The following is a 26,500-nucleotide window of genomic DNA, read 5'->3' on the forward strand; positions in this document are numbered from 1 at the left end:
CGGGGCCTGCCCCGGGGACCCCGCCCTTCTTTCGTCCTCTCGGCGCTCCCAAGGGAGTGGCCGAGAGGAGGCAAGGTGCCGGAGAACCGGTTCCTTCTTAGTCCCGCGCGCCACCGGGCTCGGCGGCCCGGGTGTGGGCGCGAGGACTCCTGAGCGGCGGGTGGAGGAGCGAGGGCTCCCAGCCCCTCTCGGCGCAGCGGGCCCCAGCGTCTCCTGCCTCTGCGCCGCCACCTGCAGATGGACGCCGCGGGCGTCTCGTGCCGGCGCAGGCTACTTTGCAGAGCGCGGGAGCAGCTCCGGGCGCGCGGATCCCTCGGGGCCTCGGGACTCCCGCGCCCGGGAAGAGCACCCGCAGGGGAGGCGCCGCACTTACCTGCTCCTCGGCATCCCCTGGGGTTTTCGATCCCCACCAAGACAGTTTGCAAGTCTTAAAGGCTTCTTCTGAAACGCTGGGACCCAGCGTCCGCCTTTCCTCGCACATACACCTCTCTCTCAGTGGAAAGACTTTGATAGGAAACTTACTTTTTCACAGTCTGTCTCTCTCTCCTGCCTGGTCTCCATCCACCAGGGACAGTCTGGTGAAAATGTAGTCACAGACTCCTGTTTTCCCCCCACGTGCTGCGGAGGGAGACTCCTTGAGACGATTTCCTGGCGAAGCCCATTTTCCAGACAAACTTCCCATACACGTCTACCTGGGTGGACTTTTTCAAAGGGCAAATAAACTGTTTTCGCCCCAACTCTGAGCCAAGCAATTCTTTTCGATGGCACCTCCTCCTGAATATTAGGCACTTTACTCCCTTTAGAGGAACTCCTACCCTTCTCATCTCCCTCCACCCCCACCCCACCCCACCCCACCCCCACGCCAACAGGCGGAGTGAAAAGTTTGGACAGGAGCTTGAGGGCGAGTGCAGGAGCCGCCAGGCGCGTCGCGGCGGGGAGCGCCCGCGCTGCCCCGGCCGCGGGGTCGGGCACCAAGAGCACACCCGGCGCTGGGCGAGGAGGAGGAGAAGGAAGGGGGAGCCCGCTGAGTGAAAAGGGGCCGCGGCCGCCACTCATCAAAGTGCTGCCCCCTCCCCCAGGCGACACTTTCCTTTGGAGTCCGAATAAAATACGGTAACAGAATATGATGCAGGGCACACTGTTGCCTTAACTGCTTCTCAAAGGACCCGGGAGATCTTCTTAGGACCTTTAATAAGGCTTTGGTCGGTTCTTTTGTTGATCTCTCAAAATCAACTCCTTCTAATTGAAGTTGGAGCTGAAAGCGAGCTAATGTTCAAAGAAATTGGCCGCCAGACCAACGAAATTACATTTTTTTTTTTTTTTTTTTTTGGACGATGAGGGAACATCTAATCAAAGGGGCAGGGAAGGAGGGGTGGGAGTGGGGGAGTACGAAGGAGAAAAGGAGGTTTTACAAGATCCTTCTCTGGTTCACAAAAGTCAGCGACACGGGCGCTTCTCTCCAGAACAAAGACACCGCGGCCCATTCACAAAAGGGAGAGAAAGAGAGAAGGAATAAAAGAACGAGAGGAGAGGAAAGAGGGGGGAGAGAGAGAGGATAGCTTTAAGAGGAAAAGAAACAGCGCGGGGCGCAGCGCTGGCCCAGGCAGGGACAGGTCTCGGGCTCGCGCAGGCCCCAGCCTTGAGTAGCCCGCGAGGCCCGCGGCCGGCCGCCAGCGGCTCGGAGCTACCGAGGCGGTGCTGAGGGTTAAAGAAACAAACGAAATACACCCGGCCCCGGGTTCGGGGAAAGGCGCGGGCTGGAGCGCACTAGTTGGAGGGGGAGGGGGAGAGTAGCGGAGGTCCCGGGGTGCGCGTCCGTAGCCGGGCACTGCCGGAGTCCAGGCCTAGGAGCTGTGTGCCCGGGGTGGCCCTCCGGCGCCGGGCACGTGCCCTAGCCGCATCCCGCAAAGATCGCACTCCTGCCTCCTCCAGGCCCTGTTTCGCCTGCAGCAGCGGCACCCGACCTGGGTCCAGCGCGGCGAGGTAGGGCGGTAGTGCGCGCTGGAATGTGCCCGGCGGTCCCCAGGGCCCGCCGCTCGAGATTCGGCGCTCTCGGTTCCAGATGCTGCCACCATTCTCGGGGAAGTCGGGAGGTATCAAGTAGCACGGACTTCCCCCCTCCCCTAATGGGAGCGTTTATCTAATCCCAAATTGCAAGCGAATTTTCTTAATGCTCAGCCCATAAAACCCCGGGATTAAGAGAAGAAAAAGAGCTCGGAGAGGGGAGAGGGAGCAGAGTAGAAAGGGAGAGCGGCTGAGATTCAAAGTTTCTTGAATGCGGGGCAGAGGACTGAGGCGGCCGTCGCTAGGCAAATGTCCAGGTGGGAGACGCTGGGCCAGAAGCCGCGACTGTTCCAGCAACGGCCGCGGCTCTGGGAGGGCAAGTGGGGACAGCTCCGGAGGAGAGGAAGCCGTCCCGACTCAAGGCCCCCGGGCTGGGGAAGAGGCGAGGGAGCTGAGCCCCGAGACCCGGACCCAGCATCCAGGTGACCCCGAGGCCGGGCCAGACTCTGGAGGACCCTTGGGACAGGGGGAGGGGTTTGGCTCCTGGGCCGAGGGATCCCGGCCAGGGGCGGAAGTCCCGCGCCAGCCCGCCGCCAACGCTCCGGCTCCTGCGCGAGCCGCAGACTTGTAGGCTTTCCCCACAGCGCGGGCTTTCGGGCTCCCGGTCCAAGTGCTGGGTTCGCGCCGGCTCTTGGGAGTCCGCCGCTGGGCACCATGAAGCGAAGTAGGGACGCGGCGCCCTCGCCGCGGGCTTGACTCCGCCGGCCCCCGGGTCCGCGCTCCACCGCCGCTGAGGGGCGTTCGGGCGCCACGGAGCAGCCCAAATGGAAACCCCGCGAGGCTCGGGACTGGAGCAGGAGGGGCCCGGAGAGGGCCGCACGGCGGCCCCTGACCTCCCTAGCCAGTGTGGGGCGAGGGAAGGTTTGTCTTGGCAGGTCGGGAGCGGCTTGGGGGGGGGGGGGGGGGCTGCCTCTTGGCGAGTCCCCTCGGGAGGGAAGGTCCCTCGAATCCAGCGTCAACGAGGTGGGTGCTGCTGGCCGCTCAAGCCCCAGGCTGCTTGGGGCGGGCGACTTCCGTCCGCCGGTTTCCCCGGGATGAGAGCGGGGCTCTGAGAGTTTCCCCCAAAGAGCAGCGGCTCGCTCTGCTCTCCTACTCGAACAAAGAGGGCAAATACCTGATTTCATTTAGTTCCAATAACTTTTCAAAAAATCCTTATCATGAAGGAATCCTACCGTAGCAAGTTTTTATCGTTTTGAAAGACTGACAATTGGAGGCGGCTGCATACTTTTCGAACGAAATTTGCACGCGCGCGCGTTCGTGATATGTAGGCTAAAGTATAAATGCTAGCGGACTGCTTTCTCCAAGTTTCCGTACTTGTTGAACGAACTTTCTTTGTTTGGACACCCCTGTAGAGGAGTGATGGAAACTACCGTACAACTGACAGGTTTTTTTTCTGTAGCCTAGAACTTCTTGTTAAAAGTTCTCGTTCCCTCATCTCAAACACACGTACCCGCACACACTTCTTCCCCAAAATAACCCTCTTCCTTTCACTTCAGTACCTACCAACTTGCCGGTTATCAGAAGACATAGTTCTCCCTCACATGACTGCAAAACTATAGCAATTAAAAGCAATAACGTGGAAAAGTAATCAAGATGTTAGTTTTTTTTTCAGCGTAGTGGAATCACAAATTTCCTCACATTTGACCCTTTACAAAAGAGATGATGGTGTACACTGCTTAAGAATACCACTAATTACTTTTCAATTTAAATTCGTGTGTCAGCAGGGCCCCTCTGGAATGGTGTAAACTTATTCAGCTCCAAATACAGTCCAGTATCCTGCCCTGCGTTCCAGAGGACTATTTTCCACATGAAAAGCCTTATGGATACACAAATTCCACTCAAACCAGTGTCAAGTTTTCATTACAAGAAAGTAGCAGCAGTGTTTAAGGTAAGAAAGTTTCTGCTTTTATTGAAAATTTATATGACTCAGTATTGTAATAAATAAACATAACCATTTTCACACACAAAAAATGACAGTGCTATGCTAGAGAAGAAAATATTAATTGGGGGATTTACTCATAGTGGCAAGACAGACTTTTATCAACACAGAATAAATACTAACAGCATTCTTGAGCCAATGTTGAGAACCAACGAAATGTAGGAACCAAGCAAGATGTAATAAATAACTGTCCAGAGAAAAAGATGGCGTATTCTCGGATGATAAGAGTGTCTTTGTAAACTGATGCATGTCACTTAGTCCCATCCTCACAGTTTACCTTCGAACCACAGGGCTTGTCTCAGACTATGTTAAAGGGTCATCCTCTGAGGAAAGCAGAGGAGAGGAACTCTATTTTCCTTACAGTGAAATGCAAAACAACTGCAAAAACTCCACTGGTAAATAGAACACAATTTAATAAGTAGATTGAATATGATCTAACTATAAAAATTTAGGTAACAGAGTAAGTGTTACATATGGGAGGACTGGGAAAAAAAATCATTCAGGACATTTTTCTTATCTCCCCGTCACCCCCCTCCCACCGTCATTATGCTATTACCACCACTACCACCACCAAAAACGTTTCAAATTTTCCTCCCAACAAAAAATGAGGGAAGCATTTTTAAAATTCCTTTTTGAACAGTTTCTTGAACACCTCCAATACCAATCACATACAAGGTGTCTGTGCAAATCTAGTTCATATGATTTCAAAGAAATGATTAACTTACAAAAAAATCCTTAAAACAAAGCTATTTTGGACTACTGTATATTATCTGGAAAGGAGGGAGGAAAATGGGTGGTGGTGGTGGTGCTAAAGAAGTACAGTCAGGCCAAACAACATTTTTGAAGTTTTAAATCAACAACAAGTCTGACTTTTTCTGGTCTGGGAACCCAAGACTCTAAAATGTTGGGAGAGATTCTGGTTGACAGCTACTGGAGAACACATTTCTCCTCTTTCTTGGCCATCTTGCCTTTGTTTTGCTCCAGAGTTCGCTCCAAATGCTCATCTTCTTCTTCGGCCCTGCATGTCAGACAAACAGGAAACAAAATTATTTTTCTGCGTGGAGGGCAGAACACTCGCCCCTCCCTGGTATTTGGATTCCCAGCGGGAATGGGAAGCACGGGCCAGCAAGAGGCCGCCCCAGCCATTGCCGAGACTTCTGGATTGAACTTTCTACGAACTTCTCAGCCCCTCGGCAGGTGTCCGAGCCTCGCCCACGACCCCACATCCCACTCACTGCTTCTCCTGTGCATCCAGGTCCCTGACTAGCGCATCGCGTTTGTTCACCAGGGCCACCAGCTCATCCAGCAGGAGCTGCTCGCGTCGCTTCTGGGCCTCTGTCTTCTGCCAGTCTGCAGGGGACGGGAGGCTAGTTACCCACCGCCAGGGCCTCCTCCGCACACACGGTCCCCGCCCTCTCTTCCCGCCTTTTCCAGTTTCCTTGTATTTCTCGGCAAACCATATTACAGTGCCACTAGCTCGTGTTTTCTGGTGTGTTTGGCCGTCGTGGTGAAGATTTCACCCCTAAAACCCTACCTTCTAAATATTTCCCGCAGATGGAGATGACTGCGGCAGAGCTGGAACCTGCTAGAGACCAGGTGTGGGCCGGTGGCTAGTTGGAGGTGCGCACCTGAAACCAGCCAAAGTGGGGGAGGGGAGCCGGAGGCCCAGAAGAGGCTGGCCCGGGGGGTGGGGAGGTGGGGGAGAGTGGGTAAATGAGGAGGCGGGAAGCAGATATGGGCGATAAAATGATTCTGAAAACGCTAGAGAAATCTGCCTGAGAACCTATCCTCTTCCCCCACCCCCCACTCTCACCCCAAACAGCCCATTCTTCGCTAATTTCCTCTTCGCTCTATTTTAGCAGTTGGATGTATCTCACACTGGGCGCCATATGCTTCACAATAACTTTAAAAGTAGTGAATCGGCTAATTAGCATTTTTCTTTGAAGTAAAAAATAAATTTGCTCTGCAATATTACACTGCAGCTCTCGATCGCATCACAGCCAGTTTTCTTTTGGAGACGCTTACTGGTGGTTTCAAATCAAAGCACTTCTGCAAAGGAAAAATTACATATTTCTTTCTGAAACGCCATGTTAAAGGTTGGAGAATCCGATGGGCAGCGCTCTTTCCATGGGTGGGGGCCATTTTTAAAAAAGGTTTTAGGCCCCAATATTATATTTTCTTATCTTTGCTGGTCTGAAATTTTCCTTAAAGTGACCAGCAGTTTCATGTAATAAAACCAGGACTAAATCGAACATTTAAAACACTTTTGAAACCAAAGCCAACTGCTCTCTGGCCAGACTGTAAGGGCTTGTAGCTGTCAATCAACCCCCAGCTACCCCGCCTCCCTCATTAGGAAGGTAAACAATGAAAAGAAGAAGTAGATGATGAAGCAGATAGCAGAACAAATGAGGACCTAGAGGGAAATAGGACACCAGCTTAAAAAAAAAAAAAAAAAAAAAAAAGCCACTGACTCTTACAGCCACCTCCCCCCAGCAAATGCACGTTCCAAAAAACAGAGGAGTTCAATCCTTTCGGGTTTCTCTCTTCTCTCTCCATTGCCCTGGGCAATCATGTTAAAACTCACATGGCTGGTGCTTATTCAGATAAACCTAACAATGCACACCACTGGTTACCATGTGAATCTTCACAAACCACACAAGAATGTGCTGGTTCAAATCCCCCCGACCCCCTCCAAAGCAAAATTTATTCAAGACAGCAAACTGCTCAGCAGCTTTATGAAAGCAAATGGTGCTAGAGTGAATTCTATCTTGTATTTACAAATTAAAAATTAGATGCATCATCATGGAATAAAGGTTAGAATAGCAGCAAAAAGCTAGAATGGTTTATTCAATTTTATCACTATTCCTTTCATTATAAGCTCAAACACATACATACATATCTATAAAACATGCCATATGTTAATTATCCACATTCAATACAAAACATCACACAAATACATTAAATAACTGATCGCTATTACATTTTTATAAAAAATGTGAAATATTCTATAGCATGGAGAGAAAGACAATTATGGAAAGCTTTGTTTCTCAATATGAAAAATTTTAAAGTAATAAACAGAAAAACTGAAGAGAAACCGTATCTATCATAATTTTATTCTTTGGATTGAAATAGGAATAGCAACTGAGAACAGGAATAATGTAAAATTTTATAATCTGGTTCTTGTTCTTAAATCGGTCTTATTCTACACAGCAGGTAAATTAATAGACTCTCCATGCTGGAAAGATCTTAAAGGTCATCTTGTCTAATTTCAGGTAACTGTAGTTCTAGAAATATTAACTCAGAAAAATAAACCTACTAAATTTGTAAAAGATGTGTAACTAAATTTTATAATTATTAAGATTGCCAGGTTTGAAGAATATTAATTTTTCCATTTCTAACCTCAAGAAATCATTCTGATTATACGCGTGGATTCTTCCAAAACATTTTGATAAGAGCTTTACAAGTGGAAAATAAATTTTCTCAACCATACAAAAATAATATAACTAACCTGAAAATTTAAAAATTTTTAAACCAAGAAAAAATTAATTTTAACAGCAGACATAATTTTCTTAATTAAATTGTTCTTTCTCTGAACTTGGCCAGTCACTTTTAAGGCTTTAATTAGTAATTTTAAATACCAGAATTTCTTTAACATTGAAAAAATTTGGACTCTAACAATATGGATAAGAGGAAAGTTGTTTGTTTTTTAACTGATGAAGTATTGAATAATTTAAAAACTCTTAACTTTTTTCTAGCTCAATAATGACATTTCCCATAACTGTAATAAAAACATTTTAAAATTAAGAATATTTAGGTAATTTTTATCATTTTATAGTAAAATTTAATTGATATTAGAATTTAAAATGATCCAAAATAAATTTATAGGATTTTTCATATTCAATCTATCATTACTACATTAATATCTATCTATAATATATGAGTCAAATGTAGAGGAAATAGCTATGTGCAATGAATAGATTTTACATTAGCAAGCTATACTTTTACTTTGTATTTGCTCTCTCATAGTGGGAATAAATTATATAATACACACATATATATATATATATATACACGCTCATACGGACACATAATTTAATATACACACATACATATATACTTAAATGCTAATTTGAGAAGTGAACTATTTTATTTTTTACAAAAAAAATTTAATGTTACTTTTTTATTGAAACACACTGATAGTACATTTTTATGGGGTACAGAATTATATTTCAAAACGTATACAATGTGTGCTAATGTTACACTTAAAATTGATCAAGATTCACATTTGTATGTTCAAAATCTAAGTTTTTAAAAATCCCCTTTAAATAGCTTCACCTAGACATGTCACGTATTAAAAACCTGCATGTAAGCTTATGTGTTACCTACCTGTCATGCATTTTAAGAAAGGATTACTCACCTATAACACCAGTCACAGCCAGCTAGCTGCACTGACTGGCTTGGACAGACTACAATGTGGGTTCTGATTAATTTAAAGATTCCAGTATACTTTTGCTACAAAAGCCATATCCTCTCGCAACAAATAGGATTAAGTTTTGATGCTGCATTTGAGCCAAAGTGTTGAAATAAAGAGATTCTGTTTCTGTCCATCTGCACTGAGCAGCTTTGTTAATTTTAAAAACTTTTTTATAGATAGGGCCAATTATTTATTCTCGATTCAGTTTATTTGCTGAAGTTGATAATTACCTTGAAAAAAGGCAAGAGAAATACCTAAAAACACTTTAATAGAAAGGACCTAAAGTTCTTGTAGTAAACCTTCAACCTTGCCAGTATAAATAAGCCTGGCACTTTGATGAAAATTAACACTAGTTTTGTAAAGAGCACATTGGGGGATAGCAGTCAAGTCTTATCTTTAGTTCCAGTCAACTAGCAATCCTGAAAGAGTTTGCATCATCATCAGAACAGGCCATTTGATAGGATTCTACCGCTGTACCTAATCAATCTATGGAAGACTGTGGCTGTGCTGTGTAACAAAGCTAAAATAGATTTACAAATGGGGTTTTAGGGGATAAGCTCCTCCACAGGATTACATATTGATTTTAAATATAAAAAGCTTATCATATAAACCATAACTACAAAAATAGTGAACCTATGCATAAATCCCTTTAGAAGAGCACCCACTTCAAACTCTAAGCCAAGAATAAATCAAGATGTACAAAATCCTAGAGAAGATCCATTTCTGGTGCAGAAAATGAACATACCACTTTCTAGAAGCCCACCCCAATGTGTGTAGAAATGAATTTATCTTTCCTGAGGGGACATTATATAATCTGGAACAAAAAAACTGTAGGAAAAGTACCTAAAAGATGTTTGTTAGCTTGAGGGATCCTACAACTTAGTTTAGTAGAGTGAAACTCCTGCTATGATAAACACCTCAGGAAAAAAGGGTAAAAAGCAGGCCAAAGTGATTATGGATTCTAAGAAGAATGAATGTATTAAATATTTTTTTTTTTTAACTCTCAAACCAAGCTGTTAATGTTTCTTTCACTGTGCTATTGCTATTACTACTCTGTGCTTTTTCCTGGTGAATAGTTTGAGCAGATTTATTTGAAAATATTTTTGTTTATTACTAAACCCATCTTATGGTTACTAAGTAGAAGAGATGGGGGGAAAAAAAGAGGAATGAACTTTAACACAAAGAAAACAAAACAGAACCAACTAGTGTTGCCTATTCATGTGCTTTTCTGTGGTGTTTTAACACTCAAGAAAAGGCTAGTGAACTGCACGTACGTACATTCTAAAGGTTGGCTCAGATCACAGAGGAGCTGATCTTCAAAATGATCAGCACCTAGTCTCGAGGACAGTCCAGACCACATACTGCCCAGGCTTGTGGGGCAGGCCTCTAAGAAAATGTCTTTATTTGTATCAACAGGCTGCTCCTTTCTTCAAGTCTCCTTTTTGCCCTCAACCCGCAATGGAAACTGGCTCAGGATTCAAGAGACAGTCACATATGGGACAATGTAATTAAAAAACAAAACAAAAGAAAATGATAACTCAAAGAACCTAACAATTGTATTAAAAGTGTTTTAATAAGAAAAGTATTATTTTTTTCTCTTTCAAATATGACTTTCTATTGGTCTTTCATATGTACAGGAAGGTCAGACAGATAAAATGGCATTATTTAAGATTCAGTGAAACTGCGATCTTTCTTATGTGTTATAGCCCTCCTTTTAAGACGGGGATTTGGTAATAATACTGGTTTTGGGGATAGAACCAATATCTGCCTTAAAAGTCAATTCTATTGTATCAAGCTGTATTTCAGGGACAATTTTATCCTTCTATACATGAGATGGTGTGTAAAAATTTTAAAGAGTACTCTGTATTGAGTTTAATGTATAAGGAATCTATAAAGAATAAACTGTATAATGAATTATATATTATACATACTATGTATACATACATTATATATTACATATACCTATGTATACTATATAAATACTTTTCAACTATTTAGCTTTCCAATCTCTTTTAAAGAAAGACTGTACTATGACTACAAAAATTATTTTGAGAGGAAAAATACCATTTATATACTAATGGGCTTTATTACAATGGCAAGTTTCACAGAACGTCTTAAATAATTTTGATAAATTTTATAGTCATTATCCATGGTATCATTTGATATACTTTGAAGCCATTTGAAGGAAGTTAGCTAACTGAAGCCTTTTAAAATAAAGTAAATCAGATTTCTAAATGAGGACATACAAATGTTGTCAGTTATACTTATCAAATGAGATTACGGATATAAAAGTAATTAATAAAACTTCTATAAACATGTAAGATAGTATTTAAATAAACAGCATGAATTTTATTTGATAACAATATTTGTAAAAATATTTTAAGAATATGAAGATTTACTTGGCTTTCCCTTATAAACTTAAATTTCCAGTTTCTAAACTAATTAGAATTGACTTAAAATGGATCAGGTACCTTATCAGGTGAAGAACAAAATTACCATGGACAGTCAATGGGTTAAGAGGTCAATATAGAATAGGAAAATCAATTTGCATTGATTAGACAAAAGGTCCATTTTACAGAGCCCAAAGGATTAGCTTTTAAGCAGACATCTTTGAACTATAAGACATTTTCTAATGAGAGGCATAAGGAGAACAGCATTATAAAACACTTAAGACTTTTTAGAAAATAATCATATATAGTAAATGCTATAGTTAAGCTAGCTAATATTTACGGATAATATGAACCATGCATAAGATTACTATGTAATTCACTTCAAAGCTTTATGAAAAGTGTGAAAGTGTTTCATTTATCTCTTATGCCAATCTTTGCCTGAATATTCACTTAATACAAGTTGGAATCTTAAGAACTACAGCACACTGGACAGTGATATATTTCAATGTTAACATCAACTAAATGTTAAGGTAAAATGTAGAGTCTGAATGTGAAAAATCAAAATGATAAATCATTTCCAAACCTATCCAGTGGAAACAACTTTAAATTGCACCTAAGGAAAATGTAATTAAATCAATTGACTCCTTATCTCTTCCCTTTTATGTAAATTTAAGCTTACTGAATCAAAAGTTAAGACAATTTTGTGCTTAATAGCAAACATAATGATTACCTATCTGAATTAGGGTCCTTGGGTTTATATAGACACTGCTTTATGCCTCCAAGATATTTATTTGCATTTCCTTTAGGTCCCTAGTAGACCAGACCTAGTAAGACCAGAAGTGTATTACACTCTTTAAATTTCTTTGACAACTGACACCTCCCATACCTCACCCCACCATAACCATTTCTTACCTTCAATGGCTAACATTGCCCGCAATTCCCGATTCAGCAGCTCATACCGTCGTTCTAAATCATGTTCTTTTTCCCTAGGCAAGCAGCAAAAGTTCATCAATATGCTAATTACTAAATCATTAAACACTTAAAAGAACCTTTAGGTTACATTGATTTTAGGACTCATAACTGACTTTTCTCTTTAACTTTAAGCCACTCCAAACAAATGATACACAAACCTAAATAAAGCCTTCATTGGTTGACTATTTACCAGTGCTATTATTTTCCTCTTTCAATTTTGAATGGTACAGAGGCATATTTTAATCTGAGGATAAATAATCTCATTCTTCAATGCTTCCTGTATTAAGCTATTTTCTAAAATATTTTTCATGGTTCATAATAAACACTCTTTTGTCCAAAACTCCATGTGAAAAGAATATAAGAAGTATGAAAGTACTACCAGTGCAAATTTAATATAGAGACAATTGAAGATTCAGAATCAGTTACGTTTTGTGCTTCATTAAAACTCTTTTATCAAGTTCAGACATGGCAGAAATTATAAAATTAGAGTTTTTCACTAAAATAAAACACAAAAGCCTGCTCATTCCTACACTAGGTGGCATACTATAAGAACATTGCTAGGGAGCAGAAAGGAACAAGCATTAAGTCCTATAGTGAAGTAAATGCTAAAGACTAAGAATGCTTACGTTTGGCCTAGTCTCCATTTTACTGTAGTTCTTGCAATCATAAAAAAGTGACTCTGTTTAATTAATTTCTTATCTCCAAAACTTAGAGTAACATCACCTATAAACTATAAATGTACTTTTGTCCTTATTCAAAGTTATTTTTTAAACTTAAAATTTGTTGTTAAATAAACTTCAATTTGATTTCTTTTCTTCTCTAATCCTCAGTATAAACCAAACCTCCTTTTTCGCACAAGTAATTTACTTCTTAAACACAAAAATTGTTCATATTCCTTGGCCTTCTGTATAATAAGCACTTTTTTTTTCAGTGTCTATCCATTTAAAATTTCTTACTGTTAAGATAAAAATTGTTATATATTATTTTTTATTTTTATATAAAACAGACTGTTATACCTAAGAAAAAAAATAAGCCTAATAAATATGAAACCACAAAGAAGGCAATAACAAAAAGCCTGAGATTTATCAATGTTGCAGGAGAAACAAGCACAGTCATGAATACTTACAGAAGAGAGAGCTGGTTCATTCTCCTTATTAAGGCATTTTTCTTATTAACTAACATAAACCATTCCTGCATCATAGCTTCTTCTTCTTCTGTGTTCCTTCCTATAATTCAGGAAGAGTTACTTCTTATTATATGAGATTTTATAAGCCAAATAATACCTTAGCACAAATTTTCTTTTTAACATGAAAAGATATTTTAGCTACTCCAACACTAGATATTAAACTGCTTATAATAATATAATATTAAAGTCCAAGGCCTGAAAAAGGAATCAATATTTAAAAACTCAAAAGCCGGGCTTCTAAAGCTGATTTTTTTCTGCATGTATATTTTAGTCCCCCTGAACATACCTATAGATCATATTAACACTAAGTACAGTAAACAAAATGTTCCACCTTTTAAATTCTCCCCAGAGGCTGACTTGCTATTATGTTTCAATGATGAACTATGGCGCTGACAGACATATGGTCATGATTAAAAAAAAAAAAAAAAATTAAAAAATCATTATGGGGATCATAAGAGTAGCAGGAGGATCAGGGAAGTCCAGAGATTGTGTGAAAGCTTCCACTTGTGACAATGGCTTTTTTTCTTATTTTCCTTCCCTAAAGTAAACTAAAGATATATACATATATACCATTCCAAAACCCATCATCCCTAATAGGGTAAAGGACTTGCAATTTATCAAATACCTTGTAAATGGCAGGCTACAAAAAATACCTACAGTTCTCTGTGAAAAAGACACATTACAATGAACATAAAAATGTTCACAGGGCTGGCTGGTTAGCTCAGTTGGTTAGAGCATGGTGTTATAACAAGGTTATAGGTTTGGATCTCTGTACCAGCCAGCTGCCAAAAAAAAAAAAAAGTTCGCGCCAAAAAAAAAAAAAAAGTTCGGAAAACACTTGAGCAGAAAGACAATCTAACATTTTAGATTGTAAGGTTACTGAGCATACAGGAGTTATTTAAAATTCACTATGCCTAATACCCATTCCACCATCTATACCACCCCACCACCCCACCCCCAACAATAAAGGCCAGTACAGTAAGAATTATAATACAGGATAGTATATATTTGGTATTGTTCATATAGAAGTAGGCTACAATTATACTAAAAAAAATAATTTTCCCTTCCTCTCCCTTCAAATTATACCTAGTCAAATTTACAATTCTTTGACTTTTATTTTTCTCTGAATTTCATCCATGATTGGTTTATGCTTTGCTAAGCTATTATTAGTACTTCAGTCCAACTTTTGTATAGCATTCATAGGGTTAATTTAAATATCTAATAAAAAATTAAATATCCCAGCTAAGACTATTATTCCCTAAGTTTTACTTTCTTTTTAAGCAAGATATTTCCTTTAAATCTCAAACACACTACTAGTCCATTTTAAAAATTCAAATGACCCAGAGGTATAATTGAGTTAAAAAGTCAAGTTCTCTTTCACCAATCCTACCTTCTCCACCTCCCCACTCCATTTTCCTTCTCCAGAAGTAGGTACTATTACAGTTTAGCACATCTCCTTCCAGTCCACACGGATAGCTATGTTTATCACACAAGTATACACTTTATCTATAGACACATTCTTTTCTTTAATATAAGTGAGATCATATTATATATCGGCCTATGATTTGTTTTGTAAATGTCATCCAAATTAGCTACCTCATTCTTTTTAATGACTGCATAAATTATGGGCATGCCATAATTTAACTATTTCCACATTAATACAAATTTAAAGGAATTTTAAAAATGAAAATAGAATATGGGAAGCTGATCTGTGTGCAAAAGATTAAACATGTATTTCAGAGCATCCCTATAAAATAGCTATTGTTCATCATTAGAGAGAGCAGTGAGGGTATATGCCTTCATTAAATGCTGTTAAAACTTAATGGTATGAAGCCGACTTAGGATAGATTCTTTTAGAGTCTGAACAAGTCTTTATTGTTTTACAGTATTTTTAATCTGTCTTTTAGGGTAGCTGGTTTTGTATTCACTCTGGACCATGTGATGTCTTGACACCGGTCATGTGATATAGGCTGCGATAGGGACAAATCCCTGGGTAGCAACAAAAGAAGAAAGAGTAAAAAGAAAAAGCTGAGAAAAAGCTTGCAATTTGGAAAAAGGCCAATTGTACCCTGGTGAAGGCCTTTTTGATCAGTAAAATGACACATGTGTGCAATATTAATAGGTGTAGATTTTGTGATATTTTATTTTCTGATTAAAGACTTAATTCTTGTGTTCATAACCTAAGTGACTTCTAAAAATATAGACATATTAAAACTTTGTTTTGAGTTTAACTTAACCTATAATTGAGGCTTTCTGGCAATATTAGAAGCAGCCAGCCTACTCTTAAATTAGCATTATTTTCTTCAATGGAAGACTGCTTCCTTGAAAATAACAATATTGATGTGGTACTGTGTTATTTTCAATTTAACTCATGCCTATGATTTCTAGGTAAGAATAAAAGATACCCTCCCCTAATTCTTAGAAAATGACTAATAATAAGAGTCTCATGTTTCAAAAGGAAATAAACTTAACAATAAGAAGTATTTAAAAACACATTCAACATTGCTACACAGATTATTCAAATTAACTGAAAAAACATGTTTGAGGCTTAATCAATTCTGTATCACTAAATCCTTATCTGAGAGAGGATACAATGATGAAAATCTATACTTAGCCTAGTAATAAAAAATTAAAATTTCTTCCAATACATAATTACACAATTGTTTTTAGGGATTTTAAATTTTTAAAATTTAAAAAGCTTTTAAAAGCCAGTAAGTTGAACCATCACAAATTAATCCTGACTTTAATAACTGGTTAAAGACCCCTTTAGCTTTATAAGTAACAAAAAATATTAAAGCCTGTGATCACAGTGAGCTTTTCTCATTTCTCCTCTAACCATTTGTTATTTAATCCAATACTAGTAATCCAATTTGTCCATCAGACTTTTAAAGGGCAGAATGCAACTTCCTCAGCTTAGACACTTTTCAAAGTACAATATATTTTTCAAATGAATGCTGGATGTTTCATTTTTCCCAACTGTTCCTAGCTCTAATGCATGAGGAAAAAAAGAACAAGATGAACATTGTTCATACTGATTAAGTAAGAGCTCATTAAAGAGCTGTCAGTGCAGTACTTTGAATATGCATGAAGCATATAATCAGATCTAGTACCGTCACTAGAGGAGAATACGGTAAGTACAAAGGATTGATTTAATTACTTAGAGTGGGCTGTGGTGGTAAAGCAGTCTTGTTAGTGCAAAAAGAAAAAGAGGTTGTATTCTGGCACTGTTAGAAAAAAGGCAGTTTTAGCTTCTGCCACAATACCTAATCTCAGAATAAAGCACTTTACATTGTAGCTTAAAATGAAGACTGTCATTATTTTATAAAATGGCCATAAATCATTTAATCTTGTTTAACCTCACCTGGTTAACTACCTCTCTTTCAAAATTATCTTTAATTTGTAACTACAACCACATTTTTGGTCACCTTAGAGCTAGCACTAATACTTTTTAAATCTTAAATTTTTTTCCAGTTTTATAACCTGAAAAATTCAATACATATATTATATTGAAGGCCATTTTGAAATAAAAAATGACAAAAAAATTACAGTTCAGTATATAATTACTATAATGTAAAAGCATGGCTGGGTTGTTACACTATATTTTAAAACACAGTACCTCATGTTTATTAAAATTACATTAGCAATAGAAACATCATAAAAACTACCTAAGTAGTTTTCACCTTAACATCTTAAAGTATTGACTAATTAATATAATCTCTGGCAATATTTTTTTCTACCTTGTTTCCTTAAAGACTTCTGTTTTTTATTTCGCCTCCAGGAATGTAATGTCTCTTCTTTCATCACAATCTCTTAATGTCAGGTTTTTTCTTAATTATTATAACTGGAGCATGATTTGTAAAAATTATTAAATAATCGAGGATAATAATAATGTCAGAAAAGTAACTTTGTAAATAGGACTTCAAATCATTGTTACTATCACAGAGTTAAGAAAAAACACTTAATAGAAAGCAGCTTATAATGCACAGCACTACATGTAGCATAAATACTTAATAAACATTAGTTGAGGATAGTAACTACTTTTACATTCCATCTCCTCCAAAAAAATAATTTAAAGTTAAGATATGATTCCATTCAGGAATTCATTCACTCATCCAAGAATCTACATAGTTTTCATTTACTTTTTTCAGAAGCAGTGTTTTCAATGTAAGTTTTTAAGTGAATAAAAGTGATGTCAAAAATCTGAAATTATGAATCTTATTTTAAAAACTGTCTTCTGGGCCGGCCCGGTGGCGCATTGCTACAGTGCGCCGCTTGGGAGCGCAGCGGCGCTCCTGCCGAGGGTTCGGATCCCACATACAGACCGGCGGCTCACTGGCTGAGCGAGGTGCGGGCACAACACCGAGGGTTGCGATCCGTTGCCGGTCACGAAAAAAGACAAAAAGGACAAAAAAAAAAAAAAAACTGTCTTCTAATTAACTTTTTCTAATTAATCTTTCACCATAAGATTATGATCTGTTTAGAAAGACAGTGAGTTAGTTATATATAGTGAGTTAGTTATATTTAAGTGCAAAACAAAGAATATAATTTTAGCTGAATAGAAGATGAATTCAATGAGAAAGAGTAAAAACACACAGATGTAGGCTGCTATTGTACGTATGCCAATTCAAGATTTTCCACCATGAAAACATTACAGAATGCCCCATAGTGGGAATGGCTGACTAGAGATTACATATAGCCCTTAAAGGACACAGTACAGCAAAGCAAAACCGAATATAAAACAAAAAAGCTGCATTACAAATTGTCCTGATGGTGATTACAAGAAAATGATGATCTTCAAAAGACATATTACAGAATAGAGACACATGAAGGTGTCCAACTTACTGGTACATGAAAAACATATTTTAGGGCTGGCCATGGCTCACTTGGGAGAGTGTGGTGCTGATAACACCAAGGCCATGAATTCGGATCCCTATATAGGGATGTCCGGTTAGCTCACTTGGGAGAGCGTGGTGCTGACAACACCAAGTCAAGGGTTAAGATCCCCTTACTGGTCATCTTTTTAAGAAGAAAGAAGGTGATGGGACACAATAATCAACTACATTGTATATTGACAAAATAAAAATAATTTAAAAAAAAAAAGAAGAAAGAGAAACATATTTAATGGATGCGAAAGATGAATTCACTGCAGTTATGTTAGGTTATAGAGACATTAACTCCAAAGCCAACATTATTACAGGGCCCCAGCTTTAGAAAATATTTAAACTTAGGAAATAGAGCTATATTATGAAAATTAATTTTACTATGTAAGCAAATGTTTCTGCTTCAAGAACATCTGCAAACAGCAGTACACATAAGAGTCTCATAATCTTCAATTATATTTTCAGCAGTAATTGTCTTAAAACTATTTGCTTAGCATGATATATTTGTTATAGTATTAAGAATATAAACTTTTGGGAAAATCCTATCTCCTTTTGTTGAAGTAAAATAAAAACTAACACTCTCTCAAAATAAACCTACCTTTTATTTACCCATTTGGTAAAATAGAATGTGGGTGAGATTCGGGGAAGCGTCTCTCTACAGGTAATTTCTGACAGACTTCTATGCATGTATTTCTCCTACAGGAGGAGGTATAGACAACTTCACCAAAGATCTTCCCCAATAAATTTATACATAAGAAGCAGCTATTTCTAAAGGTTGGAAATCAACAGCAGTCTTCTTGTACCAACTCCTTAATAGGATCTGAACAGCCTTTGTTCACGCTGAAGGTCAGTGTTAGATTTCTCAAAAGGTAAAGAACTAAGGCACAAAGTTAAGACAGCAAATAAATATATAAATAATTAGCAAGCAAGCAAGCATCAAAGTTATCATGGGAAGAATCATAACTGATGAAATTCTTTACATTTACTTACAGTTCAGTATTTTTTAAAAATTACATATGGGATGGATTTATACCCGTAACTTTCCATTGCTAAGAGCCTTTAAAGGTATTAATATGACCCACATTTCAGGTAATGCTTGACTATCTTGACTCTCTCCAGATGGGTACTTAGGTAAAGTTAAAACACTCAGAACTCCGAAGCTGTATTAATTTTTCAAGGTACAATTAATATATTTCATAAAATGGGGTAAAATACAGTGAGTTATGTTTACAGGCATCATTCCACCCAGTAGACAGTAGTCTACTTGGAGAATCATTTAGGAATCCTCCAATAAGGGGAAAACCTGAAATGAGAGCTACCTTTACAGACGGACAGCCCCCCTGCCAGTTCTCCCCTCTCTTGAAGCCCCTTTTGTTTGGACTGCACCTGACAGACTTCTCTCCTCTTCCTCTCCTAGAGCCTTTTCAGTCATGTCATAGGAATGACTCAACAATGGCTTTAGAAGTGACAGAGACATGAACAGGAAGAGTTGAATAAAATTATTTCTTGAAAAGTAGGAGTGGAGAAAAGCAGTATTTCCAGATTATTTTAAGATATGTGATTTTAAATATGTTCATATATGTACCTAAATTAAATATTATGACATACTAATAAGCTTTTATAGATTCAACTAGTTCAAAACTTTGGGGGGGTTCTCATTGGGAGAATAAGAGTTCATCTTTTTTTTAGGTCATTTAAAAACACGTGATAGTGGGCCGGCCTGGTGGCCCACTGCTACAGTGCGCCGCTTAGGAGCGCGGCTGCGCTCCTGCCGAGGGTTCGGATCCCACATACAGACCGGCCGCTCACTGGCTGAGCGAGGTGCGGGCGCAACACCGAGGGTTGCGATCCCGTTGCTGGTCCCAGTCCGGTCCGGTACGGGCGCGACACTGAGGGTTGCGATCCGATGCCGGTCACGAAAAAAGGAAAAAAAAAAAAAACGTGATAGTTTTTTGTAGGGTGGCCTTGGAACCCAATCCACAATTTAAGTATTGCTTGGAAAAGTATCTGACTCTATAAATAAACTTTAGAATCAAGACCTCTTGTAAATTAAGGAGTACCTTTATGAATGTTTACTTACATTAATTCTGAGAAACTCCTGTAGATACAACTATAAATTCTGGTAGGGCCAAGCAAAGTGTATAATTATATACTCTCTATAGTTTCTGTGGCTGGTTAGATCAGTTGTTTTGAATATGATGCAAATAAGATGAACATTGAGTCTGCATCCAATATGGCTTTTGTTCAGATAATTTTAAAAGAAAATTGAGTCCCTTGACCTTAGACTAATTATTGAATTTTCTAAACCTATAGAGATGTTTCCTCATCTCTATAAGGATATTCATATTACTTACTTCATACAGTAATTACAGGAATTAAATAAGAAAATTCATGTAAAGTCCCTAGCACAGTATCCAAGACTAAAAATGTAAGCTATGATGATGATAATGAAGAAGGTGATGATGGTATGTGCACCACCAAGCCAGAAACTGGAGATACAAAGATAACCGAGATGTGATCTCTGCCCTCAAGAGGGCTAATAGTCTAGTATGCAGACAGACATAACCAGGGATAGCTGGAGAGAGGGTAAATTTCTGAACAACTCCATGGACACAAATTATATTTTTAATCTTGGTGAAACAACAGTATAGCTGTGCTCCAGGTAATGACAGTCTAGTTATTTGCAGTGGATTTCAGAGACTTAAGAACAAAGTAGATCATGGAATACTACTTGATATCAAAAAAGGAAAGAGGAAAATTTTAAGATTGAAAGTTATGGACTGATAGAACACATCTAAAAGTTTATTGGTTATCAAAATAAAGTAAAAATCTTTAAATTACAATTTGAAGTACAAATTGATGTAATTTGAAGACAAGAAAGCCCTCAACAAGAAAAATTAAATATTTATAAAGTAAAAAACTTCACTGGGAAAGTAAGTTTTCATCATTTTTATAGGAGATTTTGAAGTTAAAAGCACAGCACCTTTAAAATCAGCTTATGAAATTGTCAATGTAGATAAAATAGGATTAGAGAATAGTATTAGATTCTATTGAAACTGTGGAAAGTTAAATACATATAATTTTTTAAAATATAGAAGGACAAACTCAGGTAGATATGCTCTCAATGTGCTCAAGGTAGGCTTCTTTCTAATAGAGTTTCTCCAAAGAGGTATTATGCAGTCAGTCAATTACTCTTCAAGATAACCCCTCCAGTGTTGCTTAGAGTCTTTAAAGAACCTTAAAATACCATACCCAGGATGTCCCCAGAGCCTCCCATTTCCAATAAGGAATGAGTTCAACCCACAATGTGCTACCTGCATAGTAACTTTCTCTTCTGTTCTTACACCTGCTTTGATCATGCTTGGGGTTCAGATAACCAGGTAACACTGGGATATATATACTTCCTCATGCACTTTCTTACTTATTTATTTTTAAATTGACAAAAATTATATATATTTATTTTGTACAGCACAATGTTTTGAAATATGTATACAGTGTAGAATGTCTAAATTGAGCTAATTAACATATGGATTATCTCAAATACTTTTTTTGTGGTAAGAACACTTAAAATGTACTCAGGAATTTTCAAGAACATAATGTATTGTTATAAACTATAATCATCACGTTCTAAAATAGATCTCTTTAATTTATCCCTCCTATCTAACTGAAATTTTCTAGCCTTTAATTAACAACTCCTCAACCCTTCTCCCTTTTGCCCCCCTAGCTCCTGGTAACCACCATTCTATGTGTTCAACTTTTAAAAATTCCACATGTAAGTGAGATCATGTGATATTCATCCTTCTGTGCCTGACTTATTTTACTTAAATAATGTCCTCATATACACCTTCTTAAATATCTTTATTCTATGTGAGGGAGAGCTAAAAGGAATTATGTTTATCTCCTTCTAACCTATAGCCACATTCATTCTCAAACCACAGAAGCTTGAGCAAAGCAGGACAGTGCAGAACTTTCTTCAGCAGCTTTCTAACCTGTGACAGGTTTCAACAATTACATAATACCTTGAAATCAAATGCAATGAATGCTGTTTTTCCAGACCAGGCCAGGTGACGAGTGAGTTTCTGCACTACAAGCCCCATCAAATACCCCTCAACCTTCTCAGTGAAGCCATTCTCTTCACTAGGGTACATAAGAGACATTCATAACGGACTTGTGTCTGCGGTGCCATTTCCTGAAGACTTGAGAACAAAAGTGTCTCAAAGAGACACTGTCATATATTTCCCTTACTAGATCACTGACAACCAAAAACATTCTTGTAGGCTGAGAATAGCAATGGTAAAGATGATGATGATAATTATAGCATAAAATATTTTATGAGATTATATAACTTACCTAAAGTCATATAGCTAGTTCCTTCTGTCAGAAATTCAGAGAAAATCTAATGTGTGACTCCCAGAATCTCTAGAATTCCCAAAGATAAAGTTATTTTCAGATTTCTCCTTAACTTAATCCCCAGGATATGTTCAATTACCCTTTTTATCATGACATAAAATTTTAAATACCCCTCAGACCCAAGAACATCATTCTACCCCACTAGTCCATATCAGATTCTGGCATAAATCTTATGGGCCAATCTCCAGCAGTCAGCTATAAGTCCTTATGTTATGTTGTATGTCCTTTCCCTTCTCTCCATAGCTGCAGCCCACTTAAAAAGGGTCAGAGCAATCACATCTCAAACACTTAGCCTACAATTCTACCCAAAATTATGGCCAACTCCAAGTTTGTTTGCTCCTCACAATGTACCTGTTAATTCTTCATTTGCCACACTCATTACCATAAGCAAATTACATATTTCAGAATTTAGCAAAATAGCTACTTACTCTACACTGATAATTTTGTAGAATAACTTTAAAGAATACATTTTTATCCTCTACAAATGATGAAAAATAATCTTTTAATGAAAATTCTCTTATCTAAAATCAAACTTGTTGGTTTTATGGATACTTGGTACTTTTTTCTAGAATGGTATTCTACTTTTGAATTGCAATGTTCGATATAATTATATTTAACCTTTTACCTTGATTCAAAATAAGCATTTCAAGTCAAAGCAAATGGTATTAAAAGTGTTAGATTTTGATTCCTTCTAATTTGATTCTCATGAGAGATTAAATATAACTACTTAATTAATTTACTTCTCTAGAAAATTAATTATACCCAAAATATAAAACTGTCTCTAATTTTTTAAAGCTCTGAAATTCATAATAAACCAATTTTCAAAATTAAAAAAATATTGTATCAGCCTAAGTGTTTTCCTCGACTTACATTTTTAACTTTCCTTATGGAGCTAGATCCTTCAAAAAGCACAACAGATATAGCCATGGCTAGGTCCGTCAAATTCCAGCTTGAACAAGTGTCTACATGGGGAATAACATACTGCTTGGGAAGAAATGTTGGTGTTTTACACAATTCCTAATTTTGGCCACCAAGTGGTGCTATTAATTCAGAGTAAATTACAGCATGGGGGTGTGGGTTTGGGTGGCTTTGGGATGGGTATAGAATGGAGAAGCAGTATACAACTAGTCAGTAAACTGCAGGAGACCCACACAAGTCAGATGTTTATAACTGTGTGTACTGTGAATTCTCATATCATCTCCCATTCAGTGCCACCAGTTTAAAAAGAGGAGAAAACTAATTTATATACCCTTATTTTCCTGATAAAGTCTACTGTATTCCCTCAAGAAAATAATTATATATATGTATATGCATATATAGACATACACATGCATACATATTTGTACCAAACTTTGTCCTTTAAGATTATGCAGCTGTAAAAATAAACACACTGTTTTGATTAATCTTTCTTTATGTACAAAATTCCTCCAAATCCCATTAAAACAAAACCAAAAATCTTTACTAAAAAACACTATTCAGCAAACTCTAAAAGTTAATTAGTTATATTAAGCATTTTTAAATATCTATTTTTTAAAAAATAAATATCAACTCAACAGTTTTTCCTTAACTTATATTGTAAACTTTTCCTGAGGATATACTACTGCCTTCAAGTGCACAAATGCCTTTCACATTCCAGCTCAGAAGTAACATGTGGGGAGAGGGAACAGATACAATGACTATGTATGTTCAGTTTTCTTACACAAACCACCCAGAGGCCTATGAAAAGCATTAAAAACATAACTAGTAACTAAAAGGAAAGGCATAACTTACTGTCCACTAGAAGGAAGACTGGCAATGTCTCCACAATAGAATGAACAATGATTTGAAATCAGAACTTCGTCTGTACAACATTAAAAGGAAGGTTCATGGCTATTCAATCGGACAGTTCTACCCCCAAGATGAAGGACCTAATAAGGATGAGTATGCATCCAGTTCTCTCTACACATTAATATCTGTATTTTTAAAGAAAAAATGTTTCCACTTGGGGAAACTAGGAGAAAGGTGTTGGAGCATAGCTTGCACTCTTCCGTAAACTACCGTGATTTTGACTCTGGACTGAGAAGGCGACTCACACATACTTATCCATCTCTGATGTCATTGTTTGTCAAATCAAGTTATAAAATATTGGTTAAGCTTCTTAGGAGAGTGTAAGGATGAAACAGAGGAGAAGAAAATGCATTTGTAAAGCTGACTCCTACATGATGTCCTAAAATAAATTTCCCAAAATACAATGCCTTAGTTCAGTTGGTTTCTGTATGTGCCTCACAAAACTCACGTAATGAGTATACCAATTCAATGAAATTGAATATTCAAATTGAAGGATTAGCAAAATTCCTAAGGATTCCTCCTAGTTATTTACTTAGCAGTGAAAATTACAATGTTCATGCAAACATTTATCAAAGTTACTGTTTATATATACCTAAGGGTTAAAAAACAACATCAACAACAACAAAAACAACTTTCCAGTCTTAAGCCAAATTCCCAAACCAATTCTTCTGGCATTTCTTGGAAGGGAGAGGGAAGTGGGAAGAAGGAGGAGGGAGGAGTGAGAAGGAAGGAGGGAGAGGGACTATGTGTGTATGTTGGGGGAAAAGAAGAATTATGGTGCAATAGGAGATATGCATATTAAAAGCTAAAGAAAAATTTAAAGTAAAGGTACAAACAAAAAATAATGAAACTACTAGTATGACTGACAGCAGCAGCTACTTCTATATTGAGTGCTCACCCTATGCCAGACTCTGTGCCAGGTATCTTATGACCCTCTGAAGTAGGTATCATCAGCCTTTTTCTTTTTTAAAACAGCTGACGAAATAAGAGGTTCAGAGAGGTTAAGTAACTTGTCCAAGACCACCCAGATTCCAGCTGCGATCTTACTGATTTTAAAGTCTATGCTCTTAAATTTCTATGCTGTGTTATTCCCTTAGCACTTGTAACATTACAAGTTTAGCATATCTTAGTTCTGTATTTTTCAGATGTGGTCTGTGGATCACCTGTATTAGAATTGCCTAGAAGATGGGCCCCAAACCAGATCCTCTGAATCAGAATCTTTAAAGTAGAGCCTGGGAATCTGTATTTTAAATAAATTCCTTGAGTATTTTTTCTATGTATAAAAATTTGAGAACCACTATCTTGGCCCTTTCACAAAGAAGTCACTGAGATTAATTTTTCTTAAAAAAAGAAAGGGTGATATTCCATGTATAACATGTTATTTTAGCATTGGCATGACATTACACAAATTTAATTTCACATTCAGAAGAAAAACATGTTGCTGCCAAATCAGTTTAAATGCCTAAATTTTTTCATATATAGTTGCTGAGAAAAAACACATTTTCCTGGAATTTCTATTTTTTTAAATGTTAAAAAATTTTATTGCCATCTAGAATAAGGATGTACCTTACTTTAGGCAATAGACATGCTCCAAATTGAAAATTATGGTGATGTGATAATTCTTTAGGTTCAAAAATTATATTTTACATTTCCAATTCAAAATTCCTAATAGTGGAAAGTACTTTCTAAACATCACTGGCAGAAATTATATACATTTGTTTTTCTGTAAATGAATAAACATGAGTCAGCAGATGACAAAATCAACTTAAGACTGTATATAGTAAAAAGGTGCAGCACACAGTCCCAAAAAGAGAAGAAACGAATGTTAGATATGAGAACCTCAGGTGGCTCTCTGCATTTCTGAGTCAGAGAGGTTCCTTTTTAGAAATCCTATGATCCAAAATCCATTGCGTGAGTTGGAATGATTCAACAATAACTTGAGTTCTTCTACTTCTCGATATAATTTATGTATTTTTCTTCTTAAATAGTCAAATAATGAAATACTGTACAGATAGCAATAGATGTTTGAATTAGCTGAACAAATTATAAGAGTAAAAAAAAAAAACCTGAAATGTCATAGAAAGTATGACATTAATTTTAATTTTCCTTGTAACTACAGAGGGAAAAAACTATAGAAAGAAAATAATTTAGGAATATTACCAATTTTTAAAATTGAATGTGTAAAAAGTAAAGAACAAAAGCACTATAAGCACCTTAAAATATAAACTCTCCTTTTAAAAGAAACTTTACTATTTTCTTTATATGGTATGTCTATCCATTATTGATTATTTTCAATAATCAAATGTATATTATAGTATACATGTAATATAGAATAATAAATAAAATGTACAAATGTGA

The 26,500-nt window shown here is 37.6% G+C and overlaps 1 protein-coding gene across 1 annotated transcript in view; it reads right to left on the bottom strand.

Moving 5' to 3' along the window:
* Positions 1-3,946: 3,946 nt before the first annotated feature.
* Positions 3,947-26,500, bottom strand: part of EHBP1 (EH domain binding protein 1) — a 291,263-nt gene continuing 268,709 nt past the window's right edge. Inside the window, exons 18-21 of the mRNA XM_008573309.1 lie at positions 12,966-13,065; positions 11,780-11,853; positions 5,239-5,353; positions 3,947-5,021 (exon numbers count right to left, since the gene is read on the bottom strand). Of these exons, the coding sequence (XP_008571531.1) occupies positions 4,931-5,021; positions 5,239-5,353; positions 11,780-11,853; positions 12,966-13,065 (380 nt within the window). The 3' untranslated portion in view covers positions 3,947-4,930. The remainder of the gene's footprint in view (positions 5,022-5,238; positions 5,354-11,779; positions 11,854-12,965; positions 13,066-26,500) is intronic.

This window comes from Galeopterus variegatus, unplaced genomic scaffold, assembly GCF_000696425.1.
Source record: "Galeopterus variegatus unplaced genomic scaffold, G_variegatus-3.0.2 Scaffold901, whole genome shotgun sequence".
Lineage (NCBI taxonomy): Eukaryota > Metazoa > Chordata > Mammalia > Dermoptera > Cynocephalidae > Galeopterus > Galeopterus variegatus.